This window comes from Taudactylus pleione, unplaced genomic scaffold (assembly GCF_031769625.1).
Source record: "Taudactylus pleione unplaced genomic scaffold, aTauple2 ptg000066l, whole genome shotgun sequence".
Lineage (NCBI taxonomy): Eukaryota > Metazoa > Chordata > Amphibia > Anura > Myobatrachidae > Taudactylus > Taudactylus pleione.
In genome coordinates this window covers 672,439-693,248 of record NW_028284468.1, presented here as the reverse complement: position 1 = coordinate 693,248, position 20,810 = coordinate 672,439, and the positions used below count along the sequence as shown (strand labels likewise).

Below are 20,810 nucleotides of genomic sequence, written 5' to 3'. Positions count from 1 at the left end.
TATTGTATTGTATTGTGTCACTGAGGCACATCATAGCTTTAAGGTTTCTCTGACAGGACAATGGCCTAAAGATAATGGCTGCTGTTACAGAGCTGACCGCAAGTCTACTTTGAGAACGGATTTTGCGTGTTTTCACAAGTGCATGCTCTGAAGCCGAGCAGTTCTGGCTACGATTTAGAGTCATACTCAACTCAGGGCCAGTTTCAGAGGTGGGCTCAATACCAATGATTGACAGTCAGTGTCCATTTGTGGGAGGTATCGGGGGATGGCGAGTCAGATGTAAGCGTGTGGGGGTGTGTCTCAGCCTGCGATTGCTTCTGTGGGCCTGATTCAGACTCGGACGCTATTTGCGTTCGCTCGCTGGTTAAAAGGGGCCGGCTATTTAAATCATGTGCTCGCACTGCGTCATGTAAAGCCGCCCACTAAGTAATAGCGCGCGGCCGCACTATGCGCTCGCACCTGTATAAAGACGCCCCTTTGCCACTCGCAACACACGTCATCTCCAGCAGTTGTAGGATTAATCGGAACATCGAGAGCTATCGGAGCTGCTCGCAGCGCTTGTGGTTGCCTTTTCCCCCCACAACATTGCGAGCAGTTCTGGCTAAAATACAACCCAGTCACGTGTGTATTGATGCTACTTTGCTAATTATGCACACCCATTAAACACCGTTCTGACGGTCGGGCACGCCTGCGTTCGCACATCCACACCCCCATTTTCAACACCTTCCCTTGTTACCACCCACAAACGGCACTATCTGTCACTCAAAATAGCGGCCCGACTGCGGGCTACGGGCGAGCACTTTCCAGACGTTCTGGAGATTGGCTTCCAATGGACATTCTGCGCAACCATGGGGCTGCTCAGAGGATCAGTGGTGCGACCGATGATGCATGTATGCAAGTAGCGGATTTGAGATGCAGCCAGGACATATTGTAGCAGCTGCGGCATTAGCATATTTTCGCAGATCTGCTGCAAACAAATCGCAGTCGCAGTGGAATTTCCGTCCACCTCTGAATCAGGTTCTCAGTCTCCACTAACGGCTGAAAGGGAGGTGATTAACCCTAGTGTGTGTCTGTATGAATGATAGGGAATATAGACTGTAAGCTCCACTGTAGTAGGGACTGTGAATGATTAAATATTCTCTGCAAAGCACTGCATAATATACAGTAGACATTATATAAACAACAGTTCATAAATAACAGATCATGTAGAGCCCAATATCTACACATGATCCATCCTATACTGCAGAATCAAATAGAATAAGGGATGTAACTAGAACTTTGTGGGCCCCACAGCAACATTATTCTAGAGAGACACCTCTCTCTGCAACTGTTCTTTGTATGCCCATAGTAGGGACCTAGTTCACATTATGCCACACAGTGCCCCCAGTTCTCATTATGTCACAGTGCCTTCAGTTCACATTATACTACAGTGCCTCCAGTTCTCATTATGTCACAGTGCCTTCAGTTGACATTATGCCACACAGTGCCCCAGTTCTCATTATGTCACAGTGCCTTCTGTTCACATTATACTACAGTGCCTTCAGTTCTCATTATGTCACAGTGCCTTCAGTTCACATTATGCCACACAGTGCCCCAGTTCTCATTATGTCACAGTGCCTTCAGTTCTCATTATACTACAGTGCCCCCAGTTTTCATTATGTCACAGTGTTTCCAGTTCACATTAGGCCACACAGTGCCCCAGTTCTCATTATGTCACAGTGCCTTCAGTTCACATTATGCCACACAGTGCACCAGTTCTCATTATGTCACAGTGCCTTCAGTTCACATTATACTACAGTGCCCCAGTTCTCATTATGTCACAGTGCCTTCAGTTCACATTATGCCACACAGTGCCCCCAGTTTTCATTATGTCACAGTGCCTTCAGTTCTTATTATACTACAGTGCCCCCAGTTTTCATTATGTCACAGTGTTTTCAGTTCACATTATGCCACACAGTGCCCCAGTTCTCATTATGTCACAGTGCCTTCAGTTCACATTATGCCACACAGTGCCCCAGTTCTCATGTCACAGTGCCTTCAGTTCACATTATACTACAGTGCCCCAGTTCTCATTATGTCACAGTGCCTTCAGTTCACATTATATTACAGTGCCCCAGTTCTCGTTATGTCTCAGTGCCTTCAGTTCACATTATGCCACACAGTGCCCCCCAGTTCTCATTATGTCACAGTGCCTTCAGTTCACATTATACTACAGTGCCCCCAGTTCTCATTATGTCACAGTGCCTTCAGTACACTGACGGTGTAATGGTTAGCGTTACTGCCTCACAGCAATGAGGTCATGGGTTCAATTCCCACCATGGCCCTAACTGTGTGGAGTTTGTATATTCTCCCTGTGCTTGCGTGGGTTTCCTCCGGGTACTCCGGTTTCCTCCCACACTCCAAAAATATACTGGTAGGTTAATAGGCTCCCCTCAAAATTGACCATAAGTGTGTATGTGTGTGAGCATGTGGTAGGGAATATAGATTGTAAGCTCCATTGGGGCAGGGACAGATGTGAATGGCCAAATATTCTCTCTGTAAAGCGCTGCGGAATATGTGTGCGCTATATAAATAACTGGTAATAAATAAAATAAAAAAATAAATTATGCCACACAGTGCCCCCAGTTCTCATTATGTCACAGTGCCTTCAGTTCACATTATGCCACACAAGGCACCCAGTTCTCATTGTCACCATGCCTTCAGTTCACATTATACTACAGTGCCCCCAGTTCACATGTGCAGGCTCCAGCTTACCGATCTTGGCTGCTATCTTCTTCTGCGGGTGCACTATGTGCCAAATCTGCTGCATACAGTCCACTGTAAGTTGGGTGGGTGGTAGAAAGGGTCAGAATACAAACTGCTCACCGTGATATAGTGCAGTGTTTCTGAACCCGGCCCTCAGGGCCCCAAACAGTTCACGTATTCCAGTCCACCTAGCAGGTGCACAGGTGTATTACCAAGATGTACATGTGATCTGGAAAACATGAACAGTTTGGGGTCTTGAGGACCAAGTTTGAGTACCACTGATCTAGTGCATTCAACACACTGTATTGAATAACTAGAATTATGTTGAGTAGTTTGTAGACTGTCCCTTTCTCTGTTCAATACAGTGTCACCTGATCTTACCACGACATTCAGCACTAATGCCAATATGAGCTTTGTGCAGGGGAAAGGGCCCCATAACAAAGGCGCCCTCTGTACCTGCATAGTTATGCCCTTACATAGAATATGGTGCCACAGACAAGTGGGCATATTTATTTACTTTTTCATTAAAGCCCTGAAAATTATCATTCCATATTGCAGAGATTTGGAATGTGTATTGCGGCTGTATCACTGGTGTGATGCTGGGAAACACAAGCTCAGCCCAGAGCTAGTGACGGCTTATGCTAAACAGTATTTTTTGCTTACGTGATCTTTGTAAATTGGGCATTTTGGCAGTCCCCTTGGAATGAATGGTGACTGCATTTGCGAAGGTAGAAGATATTTAATCCCGTACCTCCATGTTAAATAGCCACACTGTTCAAAAATACAGCAGACCTCTGAAAACAGATGTTTCCTGAGAATTTAATGCATTTTTTGGGTTTAAAAAATAGGCCTTAAAATAAGGTACATGTCTGTATATTGCTTAATGTGGTCTTATACATAATAAATGACATTTAAATCTCCCCCCGTTTTTTCCTAGCACCCTCCCTGGCATTTCCCTCATTGCATAGTTTAGCAGAGCTCCTCATAGCAATTATAGGAAGAAATAGTTGGTGACCCTGTTTGTGAATATGACATAATCGCTGAAATGCAGCAAGTCATTTACATGTTTTCTTTTCTATGTTTCTGAAGAGAACCATAAACTGAGAGAATAAATTGTGTATATATATAATCTATAATTACATTTATATACTGGGTAAAAACATTGTCTTCCTGGCAACAAGGGTCAAGCACGGTCAGAGTGATCAAATAATCAACCTGCCCACACTTACCTCCGGGTGACCTCACACACAAACAGAGCGGTCAATCACCGCATTGCCTCCACTTACTGCTGCTTTATTATACATTTACAATTGATCCACAAAGGAAGTACTTCATGGACTAAGAAAACAGCTGTACAGCTCTTCAGCAGCTTCTTCCTATCCTTTGGTATTTCTCTTGCATTGATTTCACTTCTCTTCTTGTTACCAGTACGATACGAGTCTTTCCCAATCTTCTGTGTTTCCATAAAACATTATCATGGTGTTCAGTGTACTTACTGTTTAATCAAACCGTGTGTAACGTGGAGTCTGTTAAAGGAGATTCTGGACCTGATTCAGAAACACATACAAATCTAGTGTTCACATAGTTGAGTGATGGGCGTTCCTGGGCTGTGACTGGGAAGGGGCTGGAAATGCACGCCATAAATGGTCCGTCTAGTGGACGTGTCGCAGACGTGCCAGTGAAAGTCGTCGTGTACTCATACGCTCGACCGCTCCTATTACAGACGCTGATGGTGGGTGTCTCAGTCCTTGCACATTCATACGCAGAGATGTACATCAGGGAAGGCGCCTTTTGCAATGACCGACCTCCAATAGACACTGCTGCGTCCACCTTGGATCTGGCCCTCCATCTCAAGTTCCTGTCATTTATTGGCTTTTACACGACCTCCAACTTTTACTGACTTCATTTCCCTTTCTGTCTTCGTCTGTGCTTTCCAGCAACATCTTTATATCTCAAAGCAGTTTCTTCCTTCCTCTGCCCTGGGATAAAACAAAGCTTTGCTGTGCCATCTGTTTTGTGTCCTATCCAAGGACAATGCATATAAATACATGGCTGAGAAACGGGATGTAGTTATGAGACCAGCAGCAATCCTGACATCAGAATCCCGGCAAGGGATTTAAGATAGGCGTCGAAATACTGACGCCTATCTTGATCCCGGCGCCGGAACGCTAAGGATGCTAGCTCGAACGAAGGTGAGTCCGGGGAGCCCTTAGTATTAGTTGTGGTGGGGGTGGGGGGGGTAAGGATTAGGGAGTTTAGCAGGGTTAAGGTTGGGTTTGGGGGGTGGGATTAGGGTTAGGCACCCCCTAGGGGGGGATTAGGGGTTAGGCACCTGCAGGGAGGGGTTAGAGTTAGGTACCATCCCTGGGAGGGTTAGGTTTAGGGAGCGGTAAGAGGGGGTTAGGGCTAGGCACCCCTAGGGGGAGATTAGGGTTAGGCACTAGGGGGGGGTGGTTAGGGTTAGGCGCCACTAAGGGAGGGTTAGTGGTGGACAGGGGAGGGTTAAGGTACTTTTCTGCCCCAGGCGGGATCTTCATCCTGTCGGTCATCCACTGTCGGGTTTTCAAAAACAGCCACTGGTATTTCAATACCATTCCCTGAGAAACACAGCAGGAAGGCAGAAAGATAAAGCAATGTACTGTACGAGTATTAGTAACAAATGATTTGAGGGAATGTACAAGCCAAAGTAATGTCATATGATGGTAGGAAATACTTATGAACTGTGATGACAGACTGTCACATTGTGCTCACCAGCTTCTTATTTTTCTTATTTTCTAGTTACACAAACCTAGTTGTGTCCAGTGATTTTAAAGATCAAGTGAACAACCCAGAAGTGAAGGTCCGAGGGTCCAATATCATCATTAATCAAGTGATCAACAAGCTACGACTCTTCATACAGGTATGAATCCCATCTCTATGGATGTCTCTAATGGACAGGGAAGCACATAACTAAGTGGCTTGTGTCCAGCTATACGTGGGTGTATATAAGAGCCAGTCGGCGGACCTTGGACAGTGAAGAGGTTTCCATGTCACTTACCCAGTTTAAACACATTTATTTAAGGTTCATCTTTCTGTCACTTACCTACTTGTAGGTATTAGTTTTTTTTGTTTCTCTATTTTTTTACTTTTTTTGAAATCGTAACACAAAGTCCAAGTCTGTGCTTTTAGTTCTGATGCTTTTCTCAATGCATACGCCACCGTTACCGGCTCATGTGTGCGTGTAGCCATGGAGATGAAGAGGTAAGTTAACCCTTGCTGCTCTGGCCCAGTATCATAGGTGCAGCGCATACTCAAATGCCCAGATTATGGATACTAGTAATTTTTTATTTTTTTTAATCATGTTTATTTTCTAAAAGTCATATAAATACAAGAATAAAATACTGGTAATGTTTTAGAAATCGCTACAAGCAGTGATTATGACATTGATAAAAATTTACACTTGACACATTTGAATAAATATGCCCCTTACGCCAAGCATCTGACTTCTCCAGCTACACTGGAACTATGGTACAAGCATATTACCCATAGCAGAGTTATTATATTGCTACCACCGTCCTCTAGAATAATCAACACATCTCTTTACAGGACCTACACAGCTACTGTACATACAGTAACTAGTAAAGTTAAAGCTCTCATCTTAACTTGCTGCTACATCTTCCTTCCTGCCTACCCCATCTGTGTCACACCTGTTTGTCTGTGCCTCCGCTATAGAATGTAAGCTCTTCTGAGCAGGGCCCTCTACCCTCTTGTGCTTCTCCTTACTCTACTTTCATCTACTTCTTATGGTGCGTACACACTAGACGATATGCTCCCTGAGCGATATCGTCTAGTGTGTCCCCGGCAGGGTGTGCTCAATGTCGTTCATGACATTGAGCACACCCGCTGAACGATATCACTAACGATATCGTTCAGCGCCGGGCTCTCTTCCCCCATTCCCCAACATGCAGCAACCTGACGACATCGTCAGGTTGGCCTGCATGTTAACCCGATGAACGATGATGATGAACGACCCGCGGGAACGTGCGTCGTCGCAATCGTTCATCGTTTTTGTGATAAAATGGACGATAAAGTGGACGACTGAACGATAATGATATCGTTATCGTTCAGTCGTCCACTTTGATCGCCCAGTGTGTACCCACCATTACTCCCCACTAGGGCACCTAACACTTGGTTGCTTTGCTCTGTTGCTTATCTGGGTGCTATGGTTGTGAATGTAGCAATGTATATTATCCATGTCCTGTATTGTATTGTACTGTAAGTCACTGTAAGTCAACCTATTTGTTTATGTACTTTGTAAGGCACTGCGGAACACTTGTGGCGCCATATAAATAAATGATAACAATAATAATAAATCTGGAATACAAAACAGGCCATCTAGTACAATCAGTGACAGCTAAGACACCAAAACTTTGCTGTAATACACTCAGAGGAGACCTAAGCCAACCAGCTACGCACAAATCACCATCAGAGCCCTGTGTCATTGGCTCCCCCAGAGCTACTGCCCTTTCTCTATCACCACAAAGCCTTTGGAATAGTGAATCAACTGGAAACAAATATGAAGGGTTCGCGTGGCTATCTGTGTGCACGTATGCCTATTGTTATATACACATCTACAGACATCTCCTTATACATCTTTGCTGTAGTCGCACTAAAAATCCCCTCTTAGCGCCAGGGCCCATGAGACTCTGCAAAATATTCCACAAATGTGTCTAAGTCGCAATGTGATGATTAATGTGATATGTGACACATGTACATCTATGTGCTGAATCTGTATACGAAGTGCTACAGTACAATCTAGCGGCAGCCGATTATTTTAATTCTAATTTAAGTTGGGTTTCATATACAGACCATACATGCCTCGCGGGAGGCTCACGACTTTGTGGGTAACCCCCCGCACCCCACTCTTAGTGAAGTGGGCAGAATGGGGGAGAATTTCCAGGGCAATTGTCCATTCCCGTGTAGTGGGCAGGGCTTAATGACGCGATTCTGCAAGAATCGTGTCATTTGGCCCCGCCTCTATTTAAATTTACACCAATCGCGACAATTTGCTGCGAGGGGGTGGGCTTAATGACGCGGACTGTCAGGCACCGCCACCCCATCGCCACACACCTGAAGTCGGCAAGCATGATACAAACTCAGGTGCACGCAGATATACAAGTTCTCCAATATGGAGATGATTGGGAGGTGAGCAGTGTCTACTGGTGAGAAGAACTAGCTGGCCAAGAGCAGGACTGGGCACTCCACAGAAAATGGGGTTTAGCTTTATACAAGGGCTATATAGTCTGGAGAGAGAGAGGAGTAACTTTATGAGGAGAGTTATTATAATGAACTTTAGTAGGGTTCCACAGGGCTTATTGAGTGCACATAAAGGGCCTGATTCTGATTTCTGACACAGTAAAGCAATGTTATACTCCTGTGCATGTGTTGGGTCAAACGGCCTCAATGCGTTTCATCCCTTTGGGACTTCTTCAGGAGTGGAGCTCCATCCAAAGGGATGAAACGCGTTGAGGCCGTTTGACCCAGGCTCTCTGGTGTTTTTTGGATACATATCCATGAGGACTGGGTACCCCCTTTTAAAGATAAGCACAAAAACTTTATTTTTTGTTTATTTAGTTTTTGTTTGTTTCATGTGATGTCTCCCCATACCTTGTAACTGAATAAAATAACCCTATGTTCAAATATACTGATGAGGGATCATTTATATTTAGCTCTCATATACTGAACATATACGCTCCATAGAGGGATGGAAAGAGGGCACTAAAAGTTACGTGGTGGATGACAAACTACAGACTATCTAATTAGCATTTTCTGGTACGCAGCCTCTATATGTAATTATACTACTACTAATTGAAAGGAAATACTACACTATATACATTCTTTCTCCTATGAGCCCATTTTAGCTTCTTAGAAGGTGATCAAGCAGATGACATCCCACTCAACCTGCGTTATATAGACCACCCACCTTCTGGTTCTACAGATAAGCTCAAAAGTTTTTCTTTTTGGTACGCACAATCACTTCTATGAGCACGAATTATCACCATTTTTAAATACTACACTATTAGGTGCATAAAATAAATGATACTGCGCTCTGAAATTACTGTTGGGGCAAAGAGCAACACAAACGTATAGTAATTCAATATACCAGTTTATTATCTAGTTTACACAGTACAATGTAGTACTATGTATGCACAAAAACAAACACATGAATTGTGCCTCCGCTAAATTATAAAGCACATAACACAATATCTATTAAAAATACCACAGTATGGAGAAACATGTGGAGTTGATCAGGCTCCAAAAAATCTCCAATAGCACCTGTTAGAATAAACAACAATATATAAAAAAGCCCAATAAGGCTATACCAAATAATATAATAATACTGTTAAAAAAGCATTTTTAACTGGACTTCACTTTAATTGTGAAGACACTCAAAGTGGGTGTCTCAGTTTTTGCACATTCCAAAGCGCAGATGTACACTGGGGAAGAGCTGTGTTGTAGCATTACCATGAAGTTGCAGAAGAGACAGAGTCTGCGTCTCACTCAGGATGACGCAATGACCATGTTTGCACCACCTTATGAAGACAGCAGTTTTAGATATAACTTATTCCAGAAATAAACAAATGAAACCCCACTGAAATACAGGTAAGATCATTTCTCAAGTTAATTGACAGGAAATCCCAAGTGTTACAGAATGTTGGTTTTAGCATTACACCTAAATAACCCTTTGTATGCTGCCTGTATTTTATATCAAGGCGGCTGCACAGAGCTACATTGTGGCTGTATATCATAGACGCAAAAGTACATGATCTCACCAGTGAAACTTTCTATGCATTTAGCAAAATAAAACTATATTTAAAAAGATTAAGTAAACTTGCAACTCAGCTCATTCAGACCCGGACGCTAAGCTGCGCTCTCACGCAGCTAAAAGGGGCTGGGCATGCAAATGCCGCGCTCACATTGTTTGGTGCAAGGACGCCTACCCACCGCAAGCATTGCGATCACTGCAGACTGAAATACAATCAAGTGACGTGTACAATGACGCTTCTTTGCTAATTATGCACACACATATAACTCTGTTTGGACGCCCAGACACGCCTGCGTTCACAGCACCACTCCCCCGTTCACAAGCACCTTCCCTTGTTACCACCCACAAACGGCTCTATCTGTCACTCAAAGTACTGTCTAGTCTGTGTACTATGAGCGCACGATTCCCGGTCGCAGTGACCGGTTCGCGTACTTTGTTGCATGCGCAGATGTGCAATAATCGCCCATAGCGTGCGTTCGGAGCTTAGCAAACGGGTCTGAATCAGGCCCTCAGCTTCATTTGGTATAATATATATAATGTAACTATCCCTATTTTGATAGTAAAGACATGAGCACTTCTGTCACAGGCCAAAAACCTGCAAATATCATGCAAAGTATCTCTGCAGATGATCATGGAAAAGTGGAATGGTAGAATGGTAGTATGCACATCCCTGCCAGAAGAATTGGTGCATTTGTCCGTATAAATATATGCACTGCATGTCTGCATCTATCTATATGCTTCCCAATTAAGGGCTCCCAAACGGAACCACCTGTCCACAGTTTAGCCTCTGAATAATTACAGATGCAGCAGACTTCAGTGCACAGTTGCATTCACTTTCTGCAACATGTGAAAACTACAGATGTGTCCTAATACACCGTGGCTTCAGTCGCACCAAACAGCCCCTCTCGGTGCACCAGGTCCCAGGTGACTCGCTCAAAATATACCTCTTATTCGGCGCAAATAAAACAACTGTAAGCGACAAAACTACTTTGCTAGATTGCACTGATCAATTTGGTGTGCGACATTTGTACATCTGTGTGCAAATGAGTCTGAATCTGTGAACAAGGTGCTAGCATTCCACGGCTTCTTCTCACACCGAGTGGTGTTCCACTGCGTCTGGGATGCGAAGGAGACGCATCATTTAAAGAGAACGACGCTTCGCTGCACCTCTTGAAGCTGCTCAGTTCCGCTGGGTGTCTCTCGCCCTATGGCGTATTGAGGCTAGGTGTGCGAAGACACCTCTGTATATCCTTCCACTGTCATGTAAAACTGTATATCAAGCAATTTATCTATTTGAGAAGCTCCATGAGCTAAAGGTTGCAATAAATAAAGCCTGCTCCATCTGTTTGTCAGCCACTACACTAAAGTCAGATCATGCTGATATTAACCTTGTTGCAGCTCCATCCCCTATGCAGAAAGGAATCCTGGTCCCAGGGAATTCCAAAGAACAAGAGAACATTGTGCTTTGTTTTATGCTGTTATGAACCATTGATAGCACCGTAAAGCAGAATGATATAATAACTTTAGTGGTTGTATCAAGGAGCTCGACACTGAGAGCCTAAGGTCCGTTTCACAGGTTCATTCCTCCCTAGAAAAGTTTACACAGAATACTGATTCTTTCCTCTGTGTTTCCCTTCCTAACACCCTAAATAGTATAGGTTGGTTTGATCATAATTTATATACGTATCTGCTGAAACATCAAAGCTTAGAAAGTATGACTGTTTTTCCCTGCTGATTTTAGCACTGTTGATGTGTTTCCAAAGTATATGAATTTCTAATCTTTTTCTTCATGTCCAGTTCCTGTATAGATTCAGCTGGATGCGGTGCAGTTGCACTGTGTTTTCTTATTGTGCTGCAGCAAAACAGCTGGAGAGAATGCCAGCGATCTTGGGCCGCAATGAGATTAATGTGTGTTCTAACAGGCAGGTGTACTACAGTACATATGTTTGGAAGCTGTTCCGGATTGAGTTATGCTGTGAAATAAGCTCATTATGTTTATGCTAGCATCTAAAACTTGCTAACTGGCTTTCTTTTGATGTGACACAGATGTACCGAAGCGCCATAATTATTATACCTGGCGTACAGGAATCTGATATACCAGCTGCAACCTGACATGTTGTCATCAAGTGTTTTTATGTTGCTTAGAAATTCATTCAGTTGAAAATATATTTACTGGAATGTGTGATTTTATAAGCGGATTAATAAACTATATCTCGCATGTCACACCTGGTAATACAGCACTTAGGTCAACATCATTGGATCAAATTGAGCATTAAGGTTTCATAGTGCATTAGTTTATCATTTCTAGGGGAATCGTTCTTTAGATACTTACAAGAGGGCCTAAGGCTGAGTTGAACACTAACACAGTCGTAATTGCACCCGCATTACGTGCATGCTAATTAATGCGTATATTCGCTCATATGCAGGAATGTAAGTGAACCTGCCCATTTTCGGTACACTTATTTGGTAGTTGTCGTCATAATCGTCATCAACTTGCGCTTGTACCAGCGCTATACTTAGTGCAAAAATATTCATCTGGAAACAGGCGTATTTACACTTCTAATCAAGCCCGCATTTATGTCATCATGAACTCACTGATCTTAGGCTACATAAGAACGCCCAGTTATGCCACTACAGTCACATTTGGAAAGGCGTTGAAAAAGCGCACGATCAAGCATTTCCCATATTTGTGTACTCTGGGTTCCAGAGCATGCGCAGTGCGAAAACACGCCAGATACGCTCAGGGGCGTAGGGAGGGCGGTTCCGGTGGAGCGCAGCTGTCTAAGCTGACAGCCTGCCGGGCAGAGGCGGGCTGGGCCGAGGGGCAGGGTGCCATGCGCCCCCCGGGCCACAGCGCTATGCCGGAGCCGGGCTGGAGCTCACTCATGAGCTCCATCTTCCGGCTCCCGCAGTGAGTAATGGGAGAGACGTCATGACGTCTCTCCCATAATGCAGAGCGGGCCGGCCCGGGAGGACGGACAGAGGAGCGGATGGTGGCGGCGGGAGCGGGGATTCAGGTAAGTGGGTTTTCTTTTTATTATTATGTGTGTCTACTGGGGGTGGACCACTACTAGGGGAGCTACAAAGGGGGGACCACTACTGGGGCACTACAATGGGGGGACTACTACTAGGGGCACTACAAGGGGAGGGGACTACTACATAGAGGGGGGGACTACCACTGGGGGCACTGCATCGGGGGTCCACTACTGGGGGCTCTATATAAAGGGCAATACTGAGGGTACTGCATAGGGGGGACTACAACTGGGGCCATTATTTAAAGGGCACTGCATAAGGGTTACCACTATTGGGGGCACTGCATGGGGGGACTACTACTGGGGGCACTATATAAGGGGCTTACTACTGGGGGCACAAAGGGCACTGCACAGGGGGGACCGCTAATGGGGGAACTGTATAAGGGGCATTGCATAGGGGGGATCACTACTGGAGGCACTACTGGAGGCCTGCATAAGGGGGACCTCTCCTGGGGCACAAGGGGCACTGCATATGGGCACCACTACAGGGGGCACTGCATATGGGCACCACTACAGGGGGCACTTCATATGGGCACCACAATAGAGGGCATTGCATATGGGCTCCACTAAAGGGGGCATTGCATATGGGCACCAATACAGGGGGCACTTCATATGGGCACCACAACAGAGGGCATTGCATATGGGCACCACTATAGGGAGCACTTCATATGGGCCCCACAACAGAGGGCATTGCATATGGGCACCACTACAGGGGGCACTACATATGGACCACTACAGGGTGCTGCCCCTAATCTTTATTTTTACTTCGTTTTACTTTAATCCCATATGGACCTGCCTCGTCCCTGGAACACTTGGACGGGGAGGGCGGCGCCGTAGCACACACGCGCTCCGGGCACCATGGCTACACGCTACTCCTCTGGATACGCTAGGCAAACAGATGTCCAGCAACTCTGCATAAGCTCCAGACAGCAGAGGTAACCTTACATATGTCTCTTTGATCTGCCCATTGTGATACCTAGTTACACTCTTGGCTAAGGCGCGTCATCCGTTTGATTGGGAAACTCCTGACAGTTATACATACACCAGGCAGAGATGGATGGACAATTCAATACTGGGATAATGTATTAGTGCCAGGACTGGGATTTAAACCATCCTGCTTTATATTTTCTCTAACCCATCTCTCCCGTAACTTGGAACAGTACGCAAGTACCTATGTTCTGGATGTACAGCATAATACATGTGTTCTGGAGCCATTCGTCACCCGCTGGCATCATTTCAGAGCAAAGTTATGCCACTGTTGTCCTGTAAATCGGAACCAAGTTCATGTACCTGTACTTCTGTCCTCAAACGAAATATCATAGCAGTAACGCTGCAGGAATCTGTTACATTTTAATAGCTAACTAAGAAATAGAACAGCTATGTCCTCTTTTTAAAATGCATGAGATTACATTATCTGTCAGATGTTCTCCCATTGCGTTTCCTTTTATTCCTCTGAAGAGAGGCACATGGATGCCTGATCCCCAGGGCCTTTCCTGTAAGGCATACAGACCCCAGGTCTATTTCTTATTCCCAGGTGATCTGCAATACAAACCCCTTTTTATTGTGTACTGTATCAGCGCTCCCCTATGTAGCTGGAGGGCAGCATAGTTTTACATGAACAATGCCTTTAAACCCTTATTAATACTGTACACCCCACCCTTTGCTCTATGGATTTTTAAATAATAACAAGAACTCTTGTTCCAACTTCCTTTATTCTCTTTTGATTCAGGTTTGACTAACTTTCACCTTTTGAAATTAAAAGCAGCCTTGAATCCTGTGCGTGGGTGGGGAACTGCATTCAGAAGGCACAACTAGTCCAGATCTGCACATTTCCACTGACACAAAGGAGCATAATACCTGTGTGTCATCACCTAAAAGGTGTCCTAAGCCACTCAATGTCAACTTTTTTTCATTCAATTTCAAGTCAAATAGTATTTATTCATACAGTAATCCAGTGAGTTACATGTTCATTTATTTAGGCAGCTAGATTCATAATTATACCCCTCTACCATAGCCTAAAATGCAATGCTGAATTGCAAGAGTATTGCTAATATTAATAGGGGAATTTGGGTAATTGTAGCTCAAATTGGGTAAAGTACACTTGAAGGAAAAATTATCCTTTTTCTAATTCTGGTTTATTTTCCGGTAGATTAGCAGCAAAATGCAGGTGTAATCAGTGCCGAACTGGAGCATGTAGGGCACACCAGGGATGCATTGGTATAGGCTCAATCTTGAGGTGTGTGGCCAGCCACCACAGATGGAATTGGTCAACCATTAGAGAGGAGAGGCAAAGAACAGGGCCCCTTTATAAAGGAGGGTACAGGGGTGTGTCAGGACCATCCTCTATGACAGGAGGGCTAATCTTCGTGTAGTTTCCATAGAAACCAACCAAGCACCCAAGTTCATACATGGAGGGGTATTCAATTTGAAACGTAAACTTCGCCGTCTATGCGTGTCGAAGTTTTCGACGCAGATCGGACCTTTTGCCGGCGAAAAATTATCACGCGGGCCCCCGCTTATACCCGTATTCAATTTGAAATCGTCGAAAACGGCACCCGACGAAAGTGAAATCAGCAAAAATGTTACTGATTTTTGGGGAAATCACCCTAACACCCCCAAAAAGATGCTCTGACATGGGGATCACTCTGGATACCCCCAATTAGCGCTGCTGAAGGTGTTTGGGGTCTTTAAACGAGCTCGATAGCTGCTATTTTGGGGATTTGGGAAGGTGGTGAAGAATAGTATTTGGAAGCTTTTTTTGCTGAAAATAAGTAGTCCCAGCAAATTTTGGGTACTTGAAAACGGGGGTGAGCATATTTAAAAGTTGCTAAAGTGAAGTTTTTAAAAACGTGAAAAATCCACCTGCCGCAAACACCTGCAATGAAAAAAACACTTGGGGCATACTTGGGGACCCCCCTAGATTGTAGTTCGCTATTTTGTATCTTTGTACCCCCCCCCCCACCCAATTTTTGTTTTTCACTCCCAAAATAAAAGTGTTTTTGTTGGGGGTTTGCTGAGGTATTACCTTTGGGGGACTGTCTGAAGGTTGTAGGGTGGTTTCCAAAATTTTGCACCCCAAAACCCCAATTCTGCACTTTTTTTCGCCACCCATTCCTTGGTGATACTTTTTCACAGGGTCGAATGCAATATACTTTTCGCACCGGCGAAAAGTTTTCAAATTGAATACGGTGTAAAAGTGAAATCGGCGAAAATGACATCATCCAAGCTAAAACATCGCAGAAACTGAGTTATCGCTCCATATTGAATACCCCTAATGATCCTGCTCCACCAAGTCACTGATCCCTAGAGAAGAGGATGAAGCCCTCAGGCAGTGGGGCCCACCAGGGGATTTCCCTGTGCAACTGCGGGCCAGTCTGACCCTGTATGTTATGTGCTTTTCCTGCATAAACACATATTTTGTATTTATCAATAAATTCTGTATCTTTCAGAGCAACTTTATTAGAGAAAGAAAAAAAAATCTAAACTTACCTCTGCATCCCTAAAGAATATCTGTTATTAATAAAATGTTGTAATGTTCTCCGTTTTGACAGTGTTATAAAATAATTAATTCTCTTGACTTTAAGGTGTATTTTGCAACCAAAACTACCAGCTTGTCCAATGAAAGGCAAATGTATGTGTTTATTGTGGTCTCACAAACAGGGGCACCGAGCCAGGAGAGAGTGGGGAGCAGGTGCACAGTACCCAGACCCGACTTTTCTTTAGGCCCGCAAGATGGCGCAGCTACACCCTCCTAGTACCAGTGTCCTGGACAATCTTTTGGCGGCTGTACTAATAAATGGTCTTACTGTAGGTCTCACAAGGTACTGACAAATCACCTTTACATAGAGCATAATGGCACGTTATAAGATTAGAGTACCAGCTCTGCAGCCTAAGTGCTTTTAACTTTTTTCATGATTCTGTGACTGTAATTAGAAGGGATGTAGTTAGTGTCCCAGTTTTTGGGATTCTGGCCCTCAGATGGCCGTCACCGGAATCCTGATACCAGTCAGAATCCCAGCACCAGCATTCCGAATACTGACATCACCATGGTAAGTATTGGGGTTAGGGGTTGGGTTAGGGTTAGGCTTGGGGGGGGGGATTTTTTGGTTGCAGAGGGGGAGGTTGGCTTAGGTTTAGGGGCAGCGTTAGGTTACTTATCAGCAGGTGTCGGTGTAACCCTATCGGGATGCCAGCGTCGGGGTTCTGGCTGCCGGGAACCTGAGCACCAGCATCCTGTTCCCATCCCATTCAGACCTTTTTAGACCTTTTATAATTAGTATAAGCTGATTAATGGACCTAATTGCGTAATCAACCAGTTATCCCAAGTATAGCACTGCCAAATATGTGTTGTTTACCTATAAAGGATTAAAAGGCTGTAAGTAATTTATTTTTATGACACTATTTATTTATATTTGAACTTTTATCTTCCAGGAGACTGCCAGACTCTTTTAGGAGTCCTAGAAACTACCCACTATTTCGGGAGTTTCCCGGACATTCTGGTATAGTCAGCCAGTATGACTTGGATCCTGGCACTGCGCCTTACAGTGACATCAAGGGTTTTTCTTTTCAAATGTCTAAGCAGCACATACTGTATCACCTTGTAGTATGATCAAAGTGCCAGGATGCAATAACGGTTTTCCTGGCACTCACTGGATCCCAAAGACATCTGTGCCTATCGGTGTTAGTGTATAAAGGAAAGCAATTTTCAGGCACCAGACTCTGCCTGATGTTTTAATATGGCAGCTCAGATTAAAGGACCACCATGACGCTGCTTTGTATGGCCAGTGCTGGCTCAGTTATTGAACAATTAAGCTAAGTTATTGAACAATTAATTTTGTAAACAGTAGATGGTACTTGTGAGTAGGACATAATAGCAGTTATAGTGCACACTTTCCATTCCATTTAGAAGCTCTCTGTGGGTGAGTTCCAATGTAGTTTGTTCCTTGTTTGGGACACAGGCAGAAACAGAGGAGATGTGGGAACCTTAGGGATCTGTGATCCTTATCCAAAAAAAAGCATCTCCTGTAGACACAAGCATCTTAACATAACACAGGACAAGCCAGGAAATTATCTTATGTTTTACATTCATGTTTGCCCAGCGTTATGCATTAGCTACTCCTGTGCATAGAAAGCTATTTTATTGTAGGGATCACAGATCCCTAGTGTGATTTAGCGTCTCTCTTCCATCTATTGGAAGATAAATAGGATGAAGCTCAGGCAGGCTACAATCGCATGTTTTGCACGGAATCGGTATGATGCCCGGCGGTTGGAATCCCGACAGCAGCATCACGGCAGAGGAGGAAATCCCGATCGTCAAAGCAATGGTGGATCCAGGGGGGGGGTGATCGCCCCCCGTAACACACAGCCACTGTGTACTGTACACAGTACTGGCAGCCTCCTACCCTTAAAGATGGTTAGCTGCAGCCCGGGAACATGCCATACGGCGCTGCAGTGTTTGCTTATTCCCCCTAAGGGGGTGTGGCCACGCCTTCCCGCGATTAGGCCATGCCCCCTAGGCTCGGCCATCTCTCTACGGCAGGCCGCAGGTGACACTGACGGAGTGGGAGGAGGAGTGGCTGAGCTAGATGGCCAAAGCAGAGGAGCAGACAAGCAGTGACTGGTAGAGAATGGGGGTGCTGTCATCATTTATTTATGTATGTATATATATATATATATCCATATATATATATATAATATATATATATATATACACACACATACACCAGTATATACACAGTGTATGTGTGTATATATATATATATATATATATATATATAGATAGATATACTGTGTAGGTATATATATATATATATATATATATACACACTGTATATATATATATATATGTATATATATATGTAGATTCACTGTCTATATATATATATATATACTGTGTGTGTGTGTGTGTATATATATATATATATATATACTTACACACACACACCGCCCCCCCAAAGCAAGAGTCTAGATCCACCCCTGCGTCAAAGGTAAGTATATACTAACCTATTTCTACCCCCTAACCCTCCCTTCAAATCTAACCCTAACTTCCCCCCCCCCCAGTGCCTAACCCTAATCCCCCCTCTAAGTGCCTAAACCTAACCCCCCTTCCCTGCCGCCTGAAACTAAGTCCTACCAGGGGTGCCTAACCCTAGGTCCCTTGCCGGGATATGACAGTCGGGAAGCCGGCTGTCGGGATTAGGTCCGCCGGCTTCCCGACTACATACCGTTTTGCACACAGCCTAATGTACCTCTCCAATAAGGTGACATGGAGAGGTAGTTTATTCATTAACTGTGACCTAATCACTTTGAATTAAATCTCAAATAGTGTCACATTCCACTTGCATGTTTTTTTTTTTATGACTTGATAAACTGAGTACTGTATGTTTGATATTCTTTATTTTTGTGTGCGGGAATTATAGATACCTGCCATCACTTCATTATTTGACCTTAATGTAAATATGGAACGTCTGCTCACCATTCCTGTCTACTGATCTGTAATCCCCTCCATTCTCTACACCTTATGTTTCTAACCCTCCTCATAACTTCTCTTTAGAGCCCTGACATACAGTAATGCAATGAGTTATACCTATCTCATGCTATTGCTGTGGCCATAGCCTCTATATAATCTAGCATTTTGCTGATTGTAACCACTATGTAGGTCATATTTACTGTGCATTTATAGGGTATAGATATATTTCTCCATATAAACATAAGTTTTATTTTTGTCCATTATGTTTTTTTATATTGAAAGCGAGGTAACAGAAAATAAAATAACCAGGGAATAGGTTATACAAAGTTCCGCAATGATAATTGTGTACGGATTTGGGGGGGAATTCAATTAGGCGCGCTAATTTACCACAGGCCTATTGAAGCAATTGGACTATTCAATGAGAGCTAAAGGCAGCCCGCAGGCTGCAGTTAACAAGGATTTTTTTTTCGAGCCTGAGGTGGCTGTAAAAGAAATCTGCATTAAATAGTCTGGTGTCAACCCATAGGTCTGGGAACTTATCCCAGATTCTATGGGTTAACGTGCATTAACACAGTAATTTAACAGGCGAGAAAAGGGTCTCTAATTGAATAGCCCTTGGCGTTTATAGCCTGACGCTACCACCCTTTTTCACCCGGTAAATTACCACTGATAATTGAATTACCCCCTAAATGAGAGATGCCAAGCTAATTTTTACATGAAAGATCATTATAAGGCAAAGGCTGAGAAACATGCATCACTGTTAAGTGGGAAGTCTATTTTGAAATTAAAAAATACACAGTTGGGCGCTCCAGGTGGATATAGATGTGATGTAATCTAAAAGCAGCTCACCATGAAGGGATTGGCTAACCCTGGGTATGCTAAACAGAAAAAAGAAACAGGGAGCGCTAATAGATGCCTTATATCATACTAATAGAGACATTATAAAATTACAATAATCCCAAATTCAATTGAGAGAGGTTAATAACTCTGGATCTTATTCTAAAATATTGACCAAAAAGGTTCCGTTTGCTTTACTGAGCAATCTCAACTAACATAATGACACAAACACTGAAATTAACCTCTGCCAGGGGAATGTAGAGATGATATATGGCTCAGGCCAAAGATCTTTATTTCACAACTTGTCTGTATTGTGGCCTTTATCTCAGCCAGTAACAGTGGTTCAGGAGTTCTCCATGCAGGCAAAATATGGTTCTGTATTAGAGATAGAAGTGAGGAGGTAATGGAACAAAGTGTACAGTTATGTTTTTTAAATGTGTGTCTAGCCAGATGAGGGAGAGTACTTCTGACCATAGGGGAATCATTAGCATAGCATCCAATAAGCTTCTAGATATAACTAATGTAGTACAATCTACAAAATGACTGCTAGAATCTGATTGGTCGCTATGGGTAACACCCAGGGCTATTTTTCTGGAAAATATGTCCAGGAACAATGGGTGGAGCTACTGGGGGTGGAGCTATAGAAAAACATATATATATATAGATATATATTTATATATGTGTATGATATATATTATATATACATATTAGGGATGTGCAGGCTCGGATAGGTTCGAGTTTGCACGTTGAGTTCGGATTTTTCCCTCCAAAAAAATGGAACTCAGAAAGAGGCAAAACGTCATCTTACATGGACGAACATCATCATTCCTGGACTTTTGTCTTATGGAAAATAAATTTTGGCCCAGGACATTCCGTCATAGATAATAGTAATTTCACTAGTAATTTGATATCTAGATGAGAG

At 43.7% G+C, this 20,810-nt stretch overlaps 1 protein-coding gene across 3 annotated transcripts in view; it reads left to right on the top strand.

Annotated features, from left to right (window-relative positions):
* The window catches only part of LOC148534364 (glypican-5-like), a 318,714-nt gene that overhangs the window by 190,306 nt on the left and 107,598 nt on the right, over positions 1–20,810 (top strand). For all 3 annotated transcript variants that reach the window (XM_088466433.1, XM_088466426.1, XM_088466419.1), the window contains one exon: positions 5,524–5,644. In XM_088466433.1, coding sequence (XP_088322559.1) covers positions 5,524–5,644 — 121 coding nt within the window. The remainder of the gene's footprint in view (positions 1–5,523; positions 5,645–20,810) is intronic.